This window comes from Larus michahellis, chromosome 3, assembly GCF_964199755.1.
Source record: "Larus michahellis chromosome 3, bLarMic1.1, whole genome shotgun sequence".
Lineage (NCBI taxonomy): Eukaryota > Metazoa > Chordata > Aves > Charadriiformes > Laridae > Larus > Larus michahellis.
This window is the reverse complement of record NC_133898.1, coordinates 33883623-33901665: the sequence shown is the minus strand read 5'-3', so window position 1 is coordinate 33901665 and position 18043 is coordinate 33883623. Positions and strand designations below refer to the sequence as shown.

The 18043-nt window shown below is 37.2% G+C and overlaps 1 protein-coding gene across 20 annotated transcripts in view; it reads right to left on the bottom strand.

The window, feature by feature from the left end:
* The window catches only part of PPM1B (protein phosphatase, Mg2+/Mn2+ dependent 1B), a 63056-nt gene that overhangs the window by 7154 nt on the left and 37859 nt on the right, over window positions 1-18043 (bottom strand). For all 20 annotated transcript variants that reach the window (XM_074579616.1, XM_074579624.1, XM_074579611.1 and 17 more), the window contains 4 exons: window positions 16840-17703; window positions 14814-14931; window positions 6550-6661; window positions 2440-2497 (listed from right to left, as the gene is read on the bottom strand). In XM_074579616.1, coding sequence (XP_074435717.1) covers window positions 2440-2497; window positions 6550-6661; window positions 14814-14931; window positions 16840-17685 — 1134 coding nt within the window. In that variant the 5' untranslated portion in view covers window positions 17686-17703. The remainder of the gene's footprint in view (window positions 1-2439; window positions 2498-6549; window positions 6662-14813; window positions 14932-16839; window positions 17704-18043) is intronic.

The window sequence follows — 18043 nt, the reverse complement described above, 5'->3', positions numbered from 1 at the left end:
TATTCTAGATTTACATAAAATCATCAGATGAAGATGACTGCCACAGGCGTACTTTGCAGTTAGTAACAGCAGAATTCTGCACTATGCTCCCCCCCAAGAGATACGTGTACACTGCTAACCACACACGGGGGAAGAGTCTCAAGCGCAAGTCAGTGCGCCTTCATGCTCTGCAGAGTCAGCCTCCGTGTCTGCAGCTCATAATTTTTAGTATGAAGATCTGCTCTTGCTTCATACTAGTTTAGAAAAGGGGCACTATTAGTTAGATTTCCATCTCACTTTGAAATGTCATCATTGGGATGTACTGTGTTTCCTTCCTACCTTTGCTTCCTGTTTAAACGTGAGATGTGTCGCAACTTTTTATCACAGTGCGTAGACATCGTAGAGAGTCTGATGTTGAGTAACTGAACAGCTTCCTTCCTTTATACCCACCCCGTGCACCAGAGTATTCAGTTCAAAAGACCAAGAGATCACCATATATATATCTGGAACGGAGTAAAACTAGCAAGGAGGTCATGTTTTCACTGCCTCAGAGACGAGGCACACTAAATTCATCCACTTCAAGGACAGTAAGATAACAATTCCTACTTGCTGGGAAAGTGCAAATAGGAATTGCATCCTTCACTCAGTGGTACATCCTTCTCTCAAACTGCTCTGGGTCAGAATCACTTAGAACGCAACGAAGAAAGGGTACTGACTGGCAAATGGCATCTTACTACAAGATCAAACTAAAATTTAATCCAGTGTATTTAAAACACATAATCCAAATCATTATCGAGATTTGCACTAAATACCAACAGAAGGCGAAGTTTACAAAGTAGACTGAAGCGAGAATGTACTGCTTACATTTCATATCAAAGAAGCCAAATTAAGAGACTCAAAACAACTATCCAGGGATTCTAACAGCAATAAAGGTCAAAGCTATTAATGTTAATAAGGGTTAAAGCTATATTCTTTTATGAGTAACTTGCATATTTAGTTTAGTTACCTCATTTTATTAAATTATTATGGATGATGTACAAAAAAAATTTCCTGGAAGTAGCCAATAAACAAAAGGATGCTGTACGGTACGTTAGGAGTTCAGCAAGTTTGTGTGGCTATTCAAAAGTAAACTCGGACTTAGGAAAGATGCAACTATGGCATATGAGATTTCTAGAAAGTTACCATTAGATAAACTTCTTTTTTCTTAAAAAAAGCAACCAACTTATAAAACCTATGCCGTAATCTTCAAATAAACCACTTTCGCCGATAACTTTACCTCCAAAGCATGAACAAGATTATGGATAAATATAAAAGTAGTGGCAGGCTGAGAGAGGTGCAGAGTTTCCTGAAGGACTAAAGAAGCTGAAGAGAGGGAAATTTTGTCTAGCTTGTTTCGGGGTACTGTTGCACAATTTATTGAAAATTAAATGAAAAATGTGTACTCTATCACTTTGGAACAACAACAAAAAGGAACAAATCCTAAAAAATAAAAAAGTTAGAGATATCTTCTCTGTTTTTACTCTAACAGAATAGTGGTCCCTTCCACCTACACAAGCTTTCCAAGAGAATAAACTACGTATAGGTAGCCAAGAGAAGATGACAGTGGGAAAAACAGTGACAGCTGTGGTGAGACTGCATATTCACAATCTCAAGGCGCACAATTGATCATTTCAAAGTATTTAAAATAAAAGTTGTCATCTCCCCAACACCATTCATTGTAATGACCTCTTATCAGTTCTTCAGTTTTCCAAAGATTTTTTTAAGCAAATTTAACTGCAACTGATATTAACACCAGTTATTACTCTTTATACTAAGAGCCACCTAGTAATCAGGTATAAAGATACAGTATAATATATTTCAATATAGTAGTTAAAATTCAACTTATTAGGACCTGGGCAGAAGAATGTAAGACATTTTAGAAATCAGAACTGAACTAAAATCACTTTACGCTTCTAGATCATTGCACATGGGATATTTAAAGACAGTGTGAACTCTAAAAGGGTAGGCAATGTTAGTCTTGTTATCTTTTATATTCGGTGTACCAAGGTCTTCCACACTTACAGAAGACAATAGGAAATGTGTTTGCCCCTTCTACTAGATTTCCAGACAGTAGACATAATAGCTAGTTCAGTAATGAATATGCTGACCACAATTTTTGACCATAATAAACTGCAATTTATAAAACCCCTGCGTTGTTGCCTCACAGGTTTGACTGAAAAAGCAGCAGTCAATTAAATGTTCAAAAAGTCTTTCAGAATTAGGTGTCAGTTTGCTGTCTTTTTAAGGATGAAGTTCTATATCAGATCCATCCAAAACAAGGTCAAAATGAACTGTATGCTACAATACATATGTGATGTTTATAATACTTTATTGTCAGTGATGTATACTTTTGCTTAATGTATGACACTACTTTGACATTCTCATCAACAAAGAGGTGTAGCAATCAAAATAGGAACTTACCCCCTCATTCTCTCTGTGTGGATTCAGCCTACTATACACAGCTTCAATAATATTACGCCTAAAAAGAGAAGTTTTAAAAAAAATTAAGCACAACAAAGGATTTTAAAACATTGAGAACTTAAAAAGTCTGAGGGCAGTAATAATTTCAAGGTGTTTAAGATGGTTTGCCTTTAACCTGCCTTTTAAAAAGATGAAGCCCACTCTCAGTATCTTTACTTACTTTCAAGATGTTTGGGGATTATGCAGTAGATCAGGATTTGTAAAGACCTAACAAGGCAAAATATTTTCTTACTTTACCCTTCCCACGGTCTACCCCTTTACATCTTTGGAAGTTCCAGCTACATAGTCAGGTTTTGCCAAGAGTAAAATTTAAATCTATATTTTGCTTACAACAACAAAATTCTTCAAGTTTGCTATTTTTCTTGCCTTATTTCTGGATGCGGAATTGAAGACAGTTGGGTTTTCCCCCCATTTTTATTACATATATACAGGTTACTACCTGCCTACGAACCTTTGAAGTGTGGTGCCCAGAGTATACAAACCTCTGAGATATGTTGTCTAGTCACACTGTAGAAATTAAACTCAAATGCCACTAGCTAGCCTTTTTTCTGGCAGAGCCATATAAGGCCACATCTTCACAGGCAGGCAAAATAAGCACAAAAAGCTTCTCAAAAAATAAACCCCAAAGTATAAACAGGCTTCTGAGAGGAAAAAGGTTATGCCCCTACATCTTCAAATCATACTAAGAACTGGGAAATGTGTAATAAATATGAACAAAGTTACTGAGAGCTTCAACAAAAAGAACTGCTACATGAACTAAGACTCTCAAGTCTGGATGGAAGTGGCCAAGATCTATAGAAATGATGCCTTACAGAATGTGGATAAGCACTGAATGTTGGCTCTTCCAAACAAAGACCGCAAGTGCATCAAATGAACACAGCAGCAAGTGTATCAAGAACACACAGTGATGGTTCTTGATGCAACAGAAATTTCTGCCCCACAATACTGAGGATGCTAAAAGTTTGAAGACTCCTTCTGAACATTTTTAACTTCATGGACGAGAAATTCCAAGTCACTAACTACATAAACTACTGCAGGATCAGGAAGCATCTCAGTTGTAAGAAGCTGAAAACCAAAATAATAATGACAGGGGAAGTATTTTACATATTTTTCTAGTTTTATATTCTTCCCTAAGCATCTGCTTTCGGTTATCCTGTGGATGAGACACAGAGCTAGAACGATCCTTGGTCTGATCTAGTATGATGAGGTTCTTATGTTCATACCACGGAAGTAAAAGCACATTCAAAACAGAAGAGTTTGGGTTTTTAATGGAATGTTGTAAGTATGTCGACTTCTGAGACAAAGCAATAGATCAGGTAATCTCAATATCTAGTGTCCAGCATCAGAACGTATTTTTCCAGTCATGATCCAGCATTTAAAAGAGTACCTACTAAAATACTCAGAACTCTGGGAGATGGTTTGCAGAGCAGTGAATGCAAATGACAGTGCATCAAATCTCAGGATGACAGCTAACCTACAGCACGATGTCTTTTCAGTGTTATCATGTGTTCAGAGGCTATATATGTCAATGATGAAATCAGCATTTACCTAGACGCACCACACCAAGACAAGCAGAACGCAGGCACAACAGATACACCTGACAACTCAAAGCTTCAAGACACTGGTGTATATGCAATTTGTGCTTGTTCACACACAAAGGTTTTGGGCTGTGTCTGAATGCACTCCAGGAAAGAAGTTCAGAATTAAACTGACAGTGGCACTTTCAAAAATTATGTCAGATATGAAAAGTCCACCAAAGAACATAACTTCTCCTAAGGCACACCAGTTAAAGTCAACGTTTTAAGAATTCTGGAAGGGCTGCATGGCTGAGCTGGCATGGGATCCATCAGCACTGACAGATTTTCCTAAAGAAAAGAAACCAAATCTTTATGTAGATGATATAGCAAAGGGTTCTTTCCACTTAGTTCCACATTTAGTGATGGTGGAATGGCACAATTCTGACCAAATGTCTGTACTACAGAGAGCAATGGTACCTCCCACCAATGTAACAGCAAACGCCTAGACAGTCCAAGAAAGCCTGCCATAGAAAGAGCAGATAGCCGTTGCAGAGGGTTTAAATCAGATTTAAACCCAAGCCTTTGGGAAATTTCTTATCTTTGCATTTCACTCTTCTTTCTTTAAACAGTGTATTTCTTTGTACTTTCCTTTGAAGGGAAAATTCAGGAGCAAGATGTTGAATGGAAGTACTAATGCCTAAGTGACAGGGTGGTTCCAAACTTCTGTGTCTTCAGCAACAAGTGACCATTCTTCCGGCAGTATTTGAAGATAGAGGGGGATGTGAGTCAAGTCAGAAGCCAGTCTTTGAAGAGTAAGATTTTAAAGGTCAAAACATCACCATCAAGCGACCACAGCAGAGCTGACACTTTTCGACCTCATGTCTGAAAGAATGAGCCAGTATGGGCTTCTACACAAGTGAGATGCTTGAAGGAAGTATACAACGCCAGTAGAAGTGTGGAGCTACTTCAGAGGTTCCTAAGGTTTGCAAACATAGCCTAGTCAAGGTAGCATTGCATTTCATTTCTCCAGCTCAGGCATACTAAAAACCTGGTGCTGTAACTGGTGCTAAAACCAAGGATGTCAGCCACATCTGCACGTTTAAGCCAGGTCTTGGAGTTCAAAAAGAAGGACAATGCGTGAATCCTTCATGTCCTCGTAACATCACAGGATAAGGATCCCAGGACAAAGAATATACTCGTTAGGACAACAGTTTTAAGTTACACAGTATGTGGGTTTGGGTTGCGTAGTCATACTTTTTCAAAACTTCCATTCAGGAGCTCAATCCTGCAAGTAAAGTTAACTAAATACATCACTGCCTGTCTTTGTCCTAAGTTTGAAGGCCAAGAAAAAGGTACTAAATACTGTATGATACTGTCTAAAAAGAAGCTGCAGGTACACCTCCTGACATCAGTTTTCTGTAATGCAGGACTTCAAAAGTCAAAATGGAGAGAAAAGCATCAAAAGGCAAATTCTGAACCTAAGCCCATCAAAAATGTAACCTGGGTCACAACAAATTAAAACAGAATTTATATGCAAAGGTTACAGAATAATGAAGCAGTACATGATGCAGTTATTAATGAGCAAAACAGAACACACCAACTCATTCAGCAGTTGGGAACAGTTGGAAGAATAGGCACACCACAACTTCTCTGAATGCCTGGAATGCACACAACTGGAGAAAAAGGCCCAGAACTTACAGGTACTTTCAAGGCTAGAAAAAAATAATTATGGCAAACAGTGCTCATTAATAAGTACACGCAATGAAAAATAGATTTATACACAAAAGCTTAGAGGACAGGACTTCATATTTTGAAAAATACAAAGATTCCAAAAGCAAAATAACCTACGCCAGGGAGCAATAATGGGTCCCACTGTTTGGGGAATTCTAGTTTAACAATTGTTTATGCAGTCCTAAATTCTGTTCATTCTAATGCTTAAATTATAGGTTATTAGAACATCACCATGAGCCTCCCCAGAAAACCAGTGTCGCTTCTGAATGTTTATTCCAATTAAGTTTTAAAACGCACATCCTAGCTGAACATTCTTGCTTATATAACATTCAATTTAAGACTAAACAAAGAAAAAACAATTTTCTTATAATAACATTTGCTGAGCACACAAGCATTGACCCAAACTTGTAATTGACACTAGGCGGTGGAGGGAACGTGACATCAGGAAAATAGAGCTGGTATTTTGATATCCCAGCTACATTATTGATAGTTCTTCACAAATTTAAAGCAGTAAAAAGCTAATAATAAGTATTTTTTATTTTTTAAACTGGCCATATAGAAATAGCAGAGTAGCATGTTACGTACAAGAACATGATCAAGCCATTTCCTCTTACCTTCTGGAATGGCAACTGTGACACAAATGTTTATGTAGTGCAGAAAGGTAAACTAGCTCAAAATAGAAAAGTCAACTTTTTTCTTTGAATATAGCTATCTATTACAGTAAGAAAGCTTTAAAACATTTAAATAAAAGTATGTGTTTCAGCGAACTAAACAGTTCAAGAAATTCCAGTAGTGTACTCACTTGCCAGCTAAACCACCTCCTGGTGGTAAATTAGGGATATTCTCCGCAGTTAAAATACGAATAACATGAGCAAGATCAGGCATTCCTTCTTCACCCGATTTTTCCATAATTTCTAATTTAAAAACAGAAGAAGTCCTTAGATTACTGAATTAATACCAACCATTCCTTAAGACACTAAAATACAAGATGCTATCACTTTTAACAGAGACATTATGAAAAAATTACATGTAACCAGGAAGACATTCTTTACATTTTAGGTAAACGGTCTTTGCATAATGGAAGAGACCAATTTAAATCCATAGCCTGACTTTCCAGCGTGCTTCTAGCCATCCTTTCTCACAGAGACTCAGAAGCAGCCTGTGAACTGGATGGAATATCCTGGAGACAGTAGCCTGTTCTCTTTCAAGAGGAGAACAGCTAGGAGTCACTGTTTCAGTTACCTTCCCATCGCACTGCAACACAGACTCAGAAGTTACATGACATAAAGCCAATGCTTGCCAGGAATTCAGCCATACTTCATTGTGAGTAACACCTTGAATTCCCAAAGGCCTGAATCTCCTGTGTATAAACACTACGACCATCATGCAATAAAGAGGCATAGGTAATGGCCCATTATCACTCAAGCGGACAAAACAGAATATAGAACTGACGACGATTAATTAATAATATGGTATTCCATTTCCAAAGCAGAAGTATCACACAAGTCCAGTAATAATAAGTTCTTCTACCTTGGAAGAGAATTGCCTAAACTGAAGTAAATCCTCACATGTTCTTATTCATCAAAGATGCTGTAAGGCAAACGTGCAATAGCTGCATATACATTCACATAGGCACAACACTACCAGCTTCCAGTCACCATCCTCTAGCCATTCAACTACTACCACAGCAGAAAGAGGTTCGCTAAGTTATCTACAAATTGTAGTTGTATGCATGTGTCGCATATTTAAGACAGAATTTTTTTCCTGAAAATCAACTAAATTAAGGAACGGAGTGCCATTTCCTGTAGACGTTGTTCTAGATAAAAATTCTTTGAGACACAAAACAAAAGAATTAAGAAGAATGACTCCTCTCAAATATCATCCTAAAACACTTCAGTCAGCCTGTACCTTGGCTACTACCCAAAAATAAACAAATCATTTAAATATCTTACAATCAATTGATTATATTCTGAATGCCTGATTTGGAGCCTGCAACTAAAGCCAGAAGCAGCTACAATTTGAGTTTCTGAAGTTACTAGAGAAGCACATCCCTTACCTACTTTAAACTCTACATCCCAACTTTCCTGGTATTTAAATCCCTGTTGATCTCTATCACCTATCTAGAAAGCAAGTGACATGTAGGCTTCTCTCAGGACTACTAAACTCAACAAAGTGCTTCCAAGGTTCTTGCTTACTCCGTATCAGGGGGTTTTGTAGGAAAGCCCCCCAAAACCCGTACTACTATTAGAGTAGTTTTACTACCCTGTAACAAATAAGGCACTAGGCTTCTAAACCTCAATTTTAAGTCAGCACCATACAATCTCTGCAATGAGTGAGCTAGGCATACTACTACTAGAAGCGATTAAACATTCTTCCATGAAACTTTATGCATATTGTCATACATCCACGCATTACGAATGAATCATGGCCAGCAAAAGAAGTGACAGATGAATATGTTCGCTTGAATCTTCCACACGTATTCATAAGTATTCAAAAAAATCAGCCACAAGTCCTCATATACATTGCATCCTTTTGTACAGTTCTACCTAGAAGTAGATCGTATACCACTATAATATAATTTTGCTGAGTCCCATCTGATAGTAAACGTCTTAAGCATATACCACTTTTTATACCAAGAGCACATCTGGTTCTGTACACACTAAAAACAGACAAATAGCAAGAATTAATAAGAAGAAAGGCTACAGAAGTAAGCAATTACTAAATATTAATGCAAGCATAAAATTTTTATATCTTCTTAAAAGGGAATTAAAGCAACCACAACTAAGGATTGCTGTAGATTTCTTGGTACTGGAAACTTTTACTTTATGCTGTATAACCACTTCTCAGGGAATGCTGAACTGAACCATGAGCACCTTTGCTCCATTTCTAAAAGGTGCCAAATCAGGAATTTTGGTGAAACTGAGCATCTCCTTTTTCTCTTCCTGATATTAGGTTGACTAATTTCATCCAGAATACATCCCCTCTCAAAAAAAAAAAAAAAAAAAAAAAGAGCTTCCTAACAGAGAAGTTGAGAATAAAGCGAATGACCAAGCCTGACCTTTTTTCATTACATATCAGTTAGCAGACGTGCACTGTGGATTTGTTTGACAAAGGCCACTAAAGAATGAAACCAAACATTTTCAGAAACAGATTTATAGGCATTTACAAGGTTTTTCACCTTCATCTCTATGATGTAAGATTAACCCTGCAATTAAACTTTTTTCCCCTCAATGTGCAAAACACAATTGCAGAAAATTTTACATCTGCAGTGCTAATATAATTCAGACACTTAAAGAATAATTTCCTGGTATTATCATACATGCAAATCCATGAGTCCTGTACAAAGTCTACTACTTTACGCCTAAGGTACTTTTCACTGAAAACCTAACACTTACCTCCAAGATAACCATTTTGAAAATTCAGAAAAAGATTTATTTCAATTTTATATAATGCAAGTCCCCAACCAGACAGCGTTACAAGTTTTCTATGTTCCAGTATCTCCTTTGATTTGTCATAATCTAATAGCTGAAATCAGTTATATATATAGTATATATTCCACATATGTAAAATGCACCACCAGTATTCATCTACTATTAAGACTGTTTAAGCCAGCATAGAATGTGTGCCCCTATTTATGATTTTGGGGGGGTTAGTGTGATTTTGGTCTTGTTTTTTTAACTGCATGTCTGACACACCCTTTCAAATAAAGTGAAACATATTAGAGAATTGAACTGACTTCTGTTCCTGTGACCAAACTTCAAATCTCTGAAGAACAGAGAACAGAAAGTAGCATTTGGAAGTGGCAGTAAGAAAAGACTGACCTAGCATAACTTAACTACTGTCCAACACCTGCCTTGCTTTGGAAATTAACGAATTAAGTGATTCAAAACAGAAGCATGGCTGTGCTCACCATCATAAATGACTCGATCACAAGCTACTCACTACAGTCTCATAGGTATTTCGGAATTCTCTTGAACAGGCAGCTTTGGAATGCAGTCATACACATTCTGTCAACCTCAAGACCCAAACTAGCAAAAGCTTTGGTGTACAGTTCTTCCCCTAGAAATCTCCGTAAACTATGACTTGTCAAGTTTGGTTTTTTAATAATTGTTAAAACAAAAACTCTGTTTTGGTATTAAAACAATAATTCTCTCTTGTTTTAATAACTCTAGAAAGATTTTAGGAACTACTAACTCAACTCATTGTACAAATACAGAGGATCTTAGCAGTCTACTTAGGAATGTACAAAGACAGACTACAAGTGTTACATGAGTAAGTATTAAACTGCTTTTGAACACAGATTTTTTTATTTTATTTTTTAAAACAAACAAAAGCATACATCAAATAATGCCTTTCTCTCCAAGCCAGAGCTTAAAACGCTCAAGTGTAGCAGTGAAAAAACCTGTCGTCTAAAAGGTTTGATGGGTTAGTCCAGTCAGCTTGAAATTTAAAGTCCACAAGAGCACAGAAAAATATTCCATATTGAACAGTGTACATTCATTAAGAACAGATACCACTGATCAAACTGAAAATCCTTCAGGAAGTCTCAAGGATTTTATACTAAGTGCCAACGTTGCCCTCATTTAAAGTTAGTCACTTACTGAAAGACAAGAGTATCTAAGAACTCATAGTTCGTATTTTTCACATCATCTCCATCCTTGCAGCTTAGTAGTTCTAAGACAAGCTGATTTTTTTTTTCCAGAATGTTTTTACTACAGGTGTGAATCGGCTATCAACCAACTGCAAGTAACTTGTGATCCCTTAATTCTTTAACAGAAAAAGAAACATTGTTGCACACAATAACTTAACATGAACAAAGGCCATTATTTGCCTTTTGAAAGGAACAGTCATCCTCTAGTCTGGTATTTTATGCATTAGTAAATCTATTACAGATTCTCAGTATACACAATCACTTGCTGTAAACGAACACAGATTCCTGGACTAAGCTGCTTAGCGTACCATGTTCAGAGCTTCATAACACATCAGAACTACAAATAAATTATAACTAATATACTTCCCTGAAGAAGGCTATGCTAAGGTGTAAAAGATATTTAGAATACATCTAAAGAAATCCAACTTCTGTCTTCTGAACAGAAAATAGAAGAGAAGATCAAATCCATATTAACAACATCACAACTTATCTACCAGGCTTTAAGTTTTTAGAATTGAAGGCAATTTAAACCTTTCAGGCACGGCTCTTATGCGCTGTTTTCCAGACTACACTGAGTCTAAAGATGAATGCAAAACTGATTATGGCAATTGTCCTTTCCTAAATAAAAGGACGTTCCCACCTTCCAAAACTTATCCTTACTACTCCAAAACTTGAGATCATACTCTCTCCCCCCTGCTTTTTTTTTTTTAACATTAAAAGCGTTTCTGCTCACTACTTAAACCTTTAAATTGGACTACTTTTTTTTTTTTAAAAGAATCCAACACCTTTCCAAACAATTCTCCCCATGTTTTTTAGTGGTTTGAAACATTGTTAAAGCTTCTCTGTATCATTTCTGAATTAGTAATACTCAAGGCACAAACGTTAAGGTAAAAATTGCAGTCCAACAACTCTTTTTTTAAAAGTAAGGACATCACGTCAACATGACAGTTTCATAGAATTTATTATGAATGCAAAAATTTCTTAGGAAAGAGATGAACATTCCAAGTTCCTCTGAAGTCCGTTTCCTTTATTTTCTCTACTTCTTGACAGAATTTCCTCAAATATGCTCTCATTCCTTGCTAAATACTTGACATTTAAAGGCCTTGCACTCTGTCCAATTAGCAGAACACAGAATGACACAGGGAACTCATGCAGAAAAAAAACAAACCAACCAAACAAAACAAAACCAGAAGAGCTGAAGCAACAGAAGTCCAAGCTTTCAAGCAGCTCATTTCTCTGGAGCGTTTAAGCTTAACAATCGAGTTACAATCAGAATGGCTCTGCAGCAGTTCAGACTACAAACTCTCCACTTGCTTTTGGTGTGTGTGGTATTTGTTAGATACAACGATATAGCTAAAACACACTTCTGCTGAGAAGTTATTTTGATACATTCAAGTAGTAACACAATTACACTACAACACTGCATTGTTACTAGCAAATAGCGCTTCCTATGACATTTTCAATAAGAAGTTATTTGACAGCTTTTCCATTACTCTTCTTCACATTCACTTATGAAAGCAATAAAATACACTGCAGTTCCATACTTTGTTCACTTATTTGCTAATTGAGAGAGGAACCACCAAGACGCTGGGAATACTAACCAGTAACCGCTGTGTACACACCTGACTGCTGTCAGCGCAGGTAACTGCCTCTGGCTCCCTCCCAGAGCCTATTAACAGCTCGTGTACTCTACTCAGACATAGGAAGATAATAGGTATTTATCTTAACTAGTGTCATCTAGGAAGCCTGGGATGTAAGCCAAGTTCTGAGAAACGTGCCTGAGTTAGCATTTGAAGTGACCATTAGCACTCTCTAATCTCAACAGAAACTACAAATATGCAAGCCATTTCAATTTAGATCCCATTTAAACAAGAGAGAAGGACACCACGCACAACGCCAGCGCGTTCAGAGATAACTTGTATTGTGGCCTGAAGGACTACATATATATATATATATTTAAAAATTAAGGTTTGTTACATCAACTGTCTACATTACTGGGACACTGATGTGAACACAAATTTCTATATTTACCCCACTAGCTTAAGTAAAAGTGCAATAAAAAAAAGATATCTAGACAAAGAACTTGAGTGATTCTCACAGCTGTTTCACACGAATGAAAAATTAAATGATCAAATATCTACACTAAGTGTCATTTCTAGCATTAAAATAAGTTGGAGAGTTTTTTTATACTGAAGTGGCTGAACTAACAGCTGTCCCCAGAAAACAGGTTACAGTGGCAGCATGTACACTTCCACGTCACTGTTGCATTTTACACTGAATTAGTGTTAAGAAGAGTTATGAATGTTTAGCTGTGGAATTTTTGCTAAACTCTCAGAAGATTCCCGATCTCCTCGAATCTAGAGATTACTTCTTACTTATACCTAATGCTACTGGATACGAATTACTTTCTAATAAAAGCACATCAAATCAGTCCTTTCGGTACCCATTACAGCATGTTAAGAAGTCAACGGGTGTCTCAGATATTCAAATAAACCAAAACCAACAAGAAAAACAGAAGTGTCATCTATCTCATATGTGACAGTGCTGGAGTCTTGCATTAGCAATTCTCATCAAATAGTTATGAGAAAGGAAATGAAGTATTTTACAGATTATACACACCATGCTTGGGTGCCTGGCACATTTCTGGATCCACCTTGAGAAAATTTGGTCAGTCACACCTTTTTTCTTAAATAACGCGCAAGCTCAGGCAGTCAGTGGCCAGAGCTGTGGTTTATGTCATTGAGACCTTGTTACAGTCTCAAGATGGTGACTAAATGCTGGTTCTGACCTGCGAAATCCCAAGCATCTTGGCACCCAAACTTAAAGTTACTTTCATGGAACTCTACTGAGTAGTCCTGTAGACTGCCCATACCACATTTTTCAATATGAACACAGAAAAGTACCATCAGGACAGCAATACTACACTATAAAGCTAAACCACTGGCCTCAGCACCTGGAACAAATACATCCAAGGCGGCTGCACAACTCCTTATCCACCTATGAAAGGACACCTTTGCAAGAAGCACAGTTAAACTTGGATCTAGCAATCAGAATATTCTGGTCCAGGCCGGAAACAAGTCAAAAAAGGGTGCACATTATCTCAGCCAGCTTTTTCTTCAGAAACCCCTTTCCTTCCTTGAATATTGTTGCTATAATAAATCGGTCAATAAGCTGCATCACCATAAGTGGGTGACAGTGCTTCAGTACTCTTCTGATGAGATTATAGAAGTTTACAGAATCGTAACAACAAGGCTTTCAAAACCTCTGATGACTGCTTCTCTCCAATGATGCTACTTCACAGTATTATCCTAGCAACATTTGTAACAGCAAGACAAACTGTTCTAAGAACTCAGCTATTTTCATGCCTGGGTTGCTTCTAGAAGAACCTGTGCCAACACAAGGACAATATTATAAAGAAAGGCAAACTTTCAATACCAGCCCTGAACTTCAGTCAATTCTTCAAAAACTGAGCTATACCTGGATGACTAAAATAATTGAGAAGACTGAAAAGACACAGCTGTGTACTTAGAACAGTCTTAACCAGTCATAAACCATTTTGAATTAGAAGCAGGAGTTTGAAAGCCTGCTTCAAACGTCAGTTTTTCTGACCATAAGAATGCTGCAGAAAAGCAGCGAGTATATACAAGGGCAAGTCTTCTCATTCTTAGTCAAGTTAACTTTCCTTTCACTGTTTCTGCTTAAGGGAAGAAGTTGCATTCAACCTTTTGCATAAGTAGAGGTAAAAAAAAAAAAATCAGTGACTAAATGAAACTGATTAGAAATTAAGTTTAGTCCTCCATGGAATGTTTTTTAGTCACACATACACAGACACTTGGTAAGCATTCAGAAGCCAAAGGGATGATTTAAAGCTCTTGTATTCATAGGTATTTTGATCATTTATGCTCTGTTAAGTTTTCACAAAAGTGCATTTAAAGTTTTGGTACGAAAAATAACACAGCTGTGTTACACAGAAGCAGTTAAAAAAGCTTGGATAATTAGATAAATAAGCTGTCCCATGATGAAAACCCAATACAGCTTTTTCTTTTTGTCAAAAACTTGCACAAAAAAAGGGAGCAAGTACCGCAAGTACCCCTTCTCATGATATTTTCTAAGCAAGACATTAACATCATCACAATTTACTTAGATGATGTAACACACTGCAAGGTCAGTGGTTGCATTTTGACCTGTAAAGACAGAAGTAAAAACCTAAAGCTCACATTAAGAAAATGCTTGTGGAATACCATGATAAACTAACAACATGGCTTAAAACATTTTTCCTGACACACAAAAATTCAGAGTTGTAACCAGGCTTGAATTTGACCCACCATATAGTAGCATCATGGCTGTCAGGGTTTTCGTTTTCATGCTTAAGTAGGTTTTGATAGCATTTCTAATGAACAAGACAGAATTCCTACCTTCAACCCGTGATTCCAAGTACTTATCCAACTCGGCGTCTTTTTTCACTGCCGCATCTGAGACCTTAGGAGCATTTGAAAAACAAACTAGTACAATACTCATGTTATCACGACTCCCCTATGTGACAAAGAAGAAAGAAGAGTTAGGATTTTTAGTCTTATTTTTCATTTTTCTATTCTAGTCACATTATTACTTGTTCCAAATACAGTACTAAAGATACACCTGGGAATAAAGAAACCTTGCAATAAAACTGTATTTTGATTAATAAGAACCTCTAAGTCTTCCAACTAAACTACCCCCTAGAACTAATTTTACTGATTTTTATTGTACATTCTTAGTCTTAAAGTTTAAAATATTTAAAGGGACTTATTTACACGTCAACCATTTTAAAATAGTATCAAGAAAACGGGTCAGAAATTAGACAGACAGTCGTTTGATGGTACCTTAAGCTAAGTTAAAAAACAACTTACGTTGCAAAATGAAATGCAGAATACTTATCCTAGACTACTAGAATAGCTAGCTATTAATTTATTTCAGTTTGAGAGCATTCACATAAAACATTTACATTCATTACAAATCTATATCAGAATACACCTGTGTCACACACAGCAACTTGAAGAAAATAAGTACAAAATATGAATGCATTTGGTATGGCCAAGCTGACCTTATAGACTATCCTGTGCTCAGCAACAGCAGCCAACAGCTTTTTCAGATACTAACTTTAATGCCAGTTCTTCACTGGGAAGTTCTGATACCACTTCCCTGCTCATATTTAATTTCCAAAATTATAATTCACAGGCAAATTTAAAAACACAGTGTCTAAGTCTCTTACAAGGAAATCCAGGAGAAACATAATTTAAATTCCTGGTTTGAAATCAACACCTTAATTATTTATTTCTTTTGGTAGAAATTCAAGTGCCATTAGTCACTGCGTATTGTTTCTCTGTAAACCCAACCTACCAGATAGTTCCTATCATCTATCACAACAACTCCTTCTCCTGAAGGAATTAAATAGGAATCTGACATTACAATAAATTCCTTCAGAATTACTCAGGAGTTACTCTATTTTCCCTTTCGTACCAAGCATACGGGGACATCTAACTTTTACAGCAGTTAACATTATGTGGATATAATTCACATCCTGAAGACAGAGGAAAACATTCCAATATCGTTACAAATTGCAGAGATCCACAATCTGACTCTATAAAATAAACATGAAGTCGGGGCTCAGTTTTACTGAAAGTATACTACAGTGACCATCCTCTAACAAGGCTGGTCAAGTGCTTGGTCAGGAAAGCCACAGCATCTCAACAAATCATACAGTGTATGGTATATGCTGGAATGCAACCCTATTTCTGAAAAAAATTACTTACCCTTTAGTGTTAGAATTCTGAACTTCAATATTTTCCTTAAAATTGCATGTTTGATCTATGGCCTAACAAATGAACTCTATTTACACTAGTAGGAATTGGACTTTTCAGGGAACGCTGGAAATGGTATACCTATGAAACATTTGCAGAACGACCTGTAGTTGCTCCAAACAAACTCTGAATTTGAGGAGTACAAGCAAGCTCAGATGCAAAAGTAGCACTTCTCCATCTAAGCTACAACAATATGCTGAGGACAGCACTTCAGGTTGACAGAAAAAGCACACCTTGAAGAGGAGATGGTGCAAACGCTGGTTTTATGCAAAGCATACAAACACTGCCCAACTTGAAAGAGCTAAAAAAAAAAAAACCCCAAACAAAATACCTCGCATAGTATTCATTCATTATAAAAAAACCCCGTGTGTGGAAACAAAGTTTAGAGCTGGAACCTTTATTTTTGCAATTGCTATCACCTCTCCAGGCACAAAGGATAAAGCTGTATATTCTTCAGCAAGGACATACACTCAAATAGGTACAGAAGTTTGAGGGAAAGGAAGAGGGAGAAGCGGAAGAACAGGCCAGGAACTGCTGTTAACACTGTACCCATCTAAACAGAAGATCATTTCAGAACAGCTGCTTGGAGAAAACAGTTACATACCTTATGTAAACAAGTGTCCACTACCCAATTGCACACTTTTTCCAGGTCATCTGATACTTCAAGTCTAGACTTAACAAATTCACAGAGCTCTTCATTGCTCATTACATCCCAGATTCCATCACAAGCCAAGATGATAAACTCATCTTCTTCTGCCCTTAAAATTTCACAAACCTCAGGCTCTGGAGAAACAAGTTGTTCTGTAGGGCCTTTACCATCAACACATTTATAGTCATAGTCCCCCAGAGCTCGAGAAACTGCCAATGAACCATTAACACGCTGAATCATTACACTGCCTCCTGCGTTCTGGATTCGCTCTTTCTCCCTTGGGTTGCAAGGTTTGTGATCCTGTGTTGAAAAACAGACTTGTCCATTCCTATAGAGAACAGCACGCGAATCACCACAATTGATAAAGTATACATGCTCAGGTGAAATCATAACTCCCACTGCTGTTGAGCCACTTCTGTCCATCCCATTTCTGAGGTCTGAGAAATTGCGCATATATTCATCAATTTTCAAAAAGCCAGTTCTGATTCCACTCTTGACATTTTCCACTGAAGGTTCAAGAGCAGATCCAGGTTTTTCTGTCGCCCTAAAGTCTTCATTGTTAGTGATGTGTTCTAGTAAGTGCGTGGAGCAATAATTTGCAACACGAGATCCTGCGTGACCATCATAGACAGCAAAAAAGGACCAGTCCTCTAAGCCATGGGGAATACCTACAACAGCTGTGTGAGCATCTTCCATTTCCACTCTCCATCCCTGCATACTGCTGAGGCCGTAACGCAAGCCATTCCCTGCACCATGAGCATTATGTTTTTCAGTTTTTGGTTTATCCAAAAATGCACCCATGTTTATGCAATATTGAATCTGGAAAACAGAGAAGAAAAGTCTTATTTATAAAACCACCACTCCATATAAGCTTTTTTCTCACTTTCCTGTGTTTCTTCTTTATAAAACAAATGATAAAGCATGCACGTGTGCTGAGGTCGACAACTATAATAGGGGGTGGGGTGGGGGGAATAATAAATGACATGAAGTAAGTGACAGACTCTTCTTTGCATTTTTGGTGAGGTGTTGTGTCTTTTAAAGAGCTACTTCATCAAAATTAAAGGCTCTGCATATGAAGGCAAAGTAGTTCACATACCTTTGCAGCCCTGCCAATTTTGTCATTCACTGCAGAAACTAATTCATGCTGGAAAAATAACAA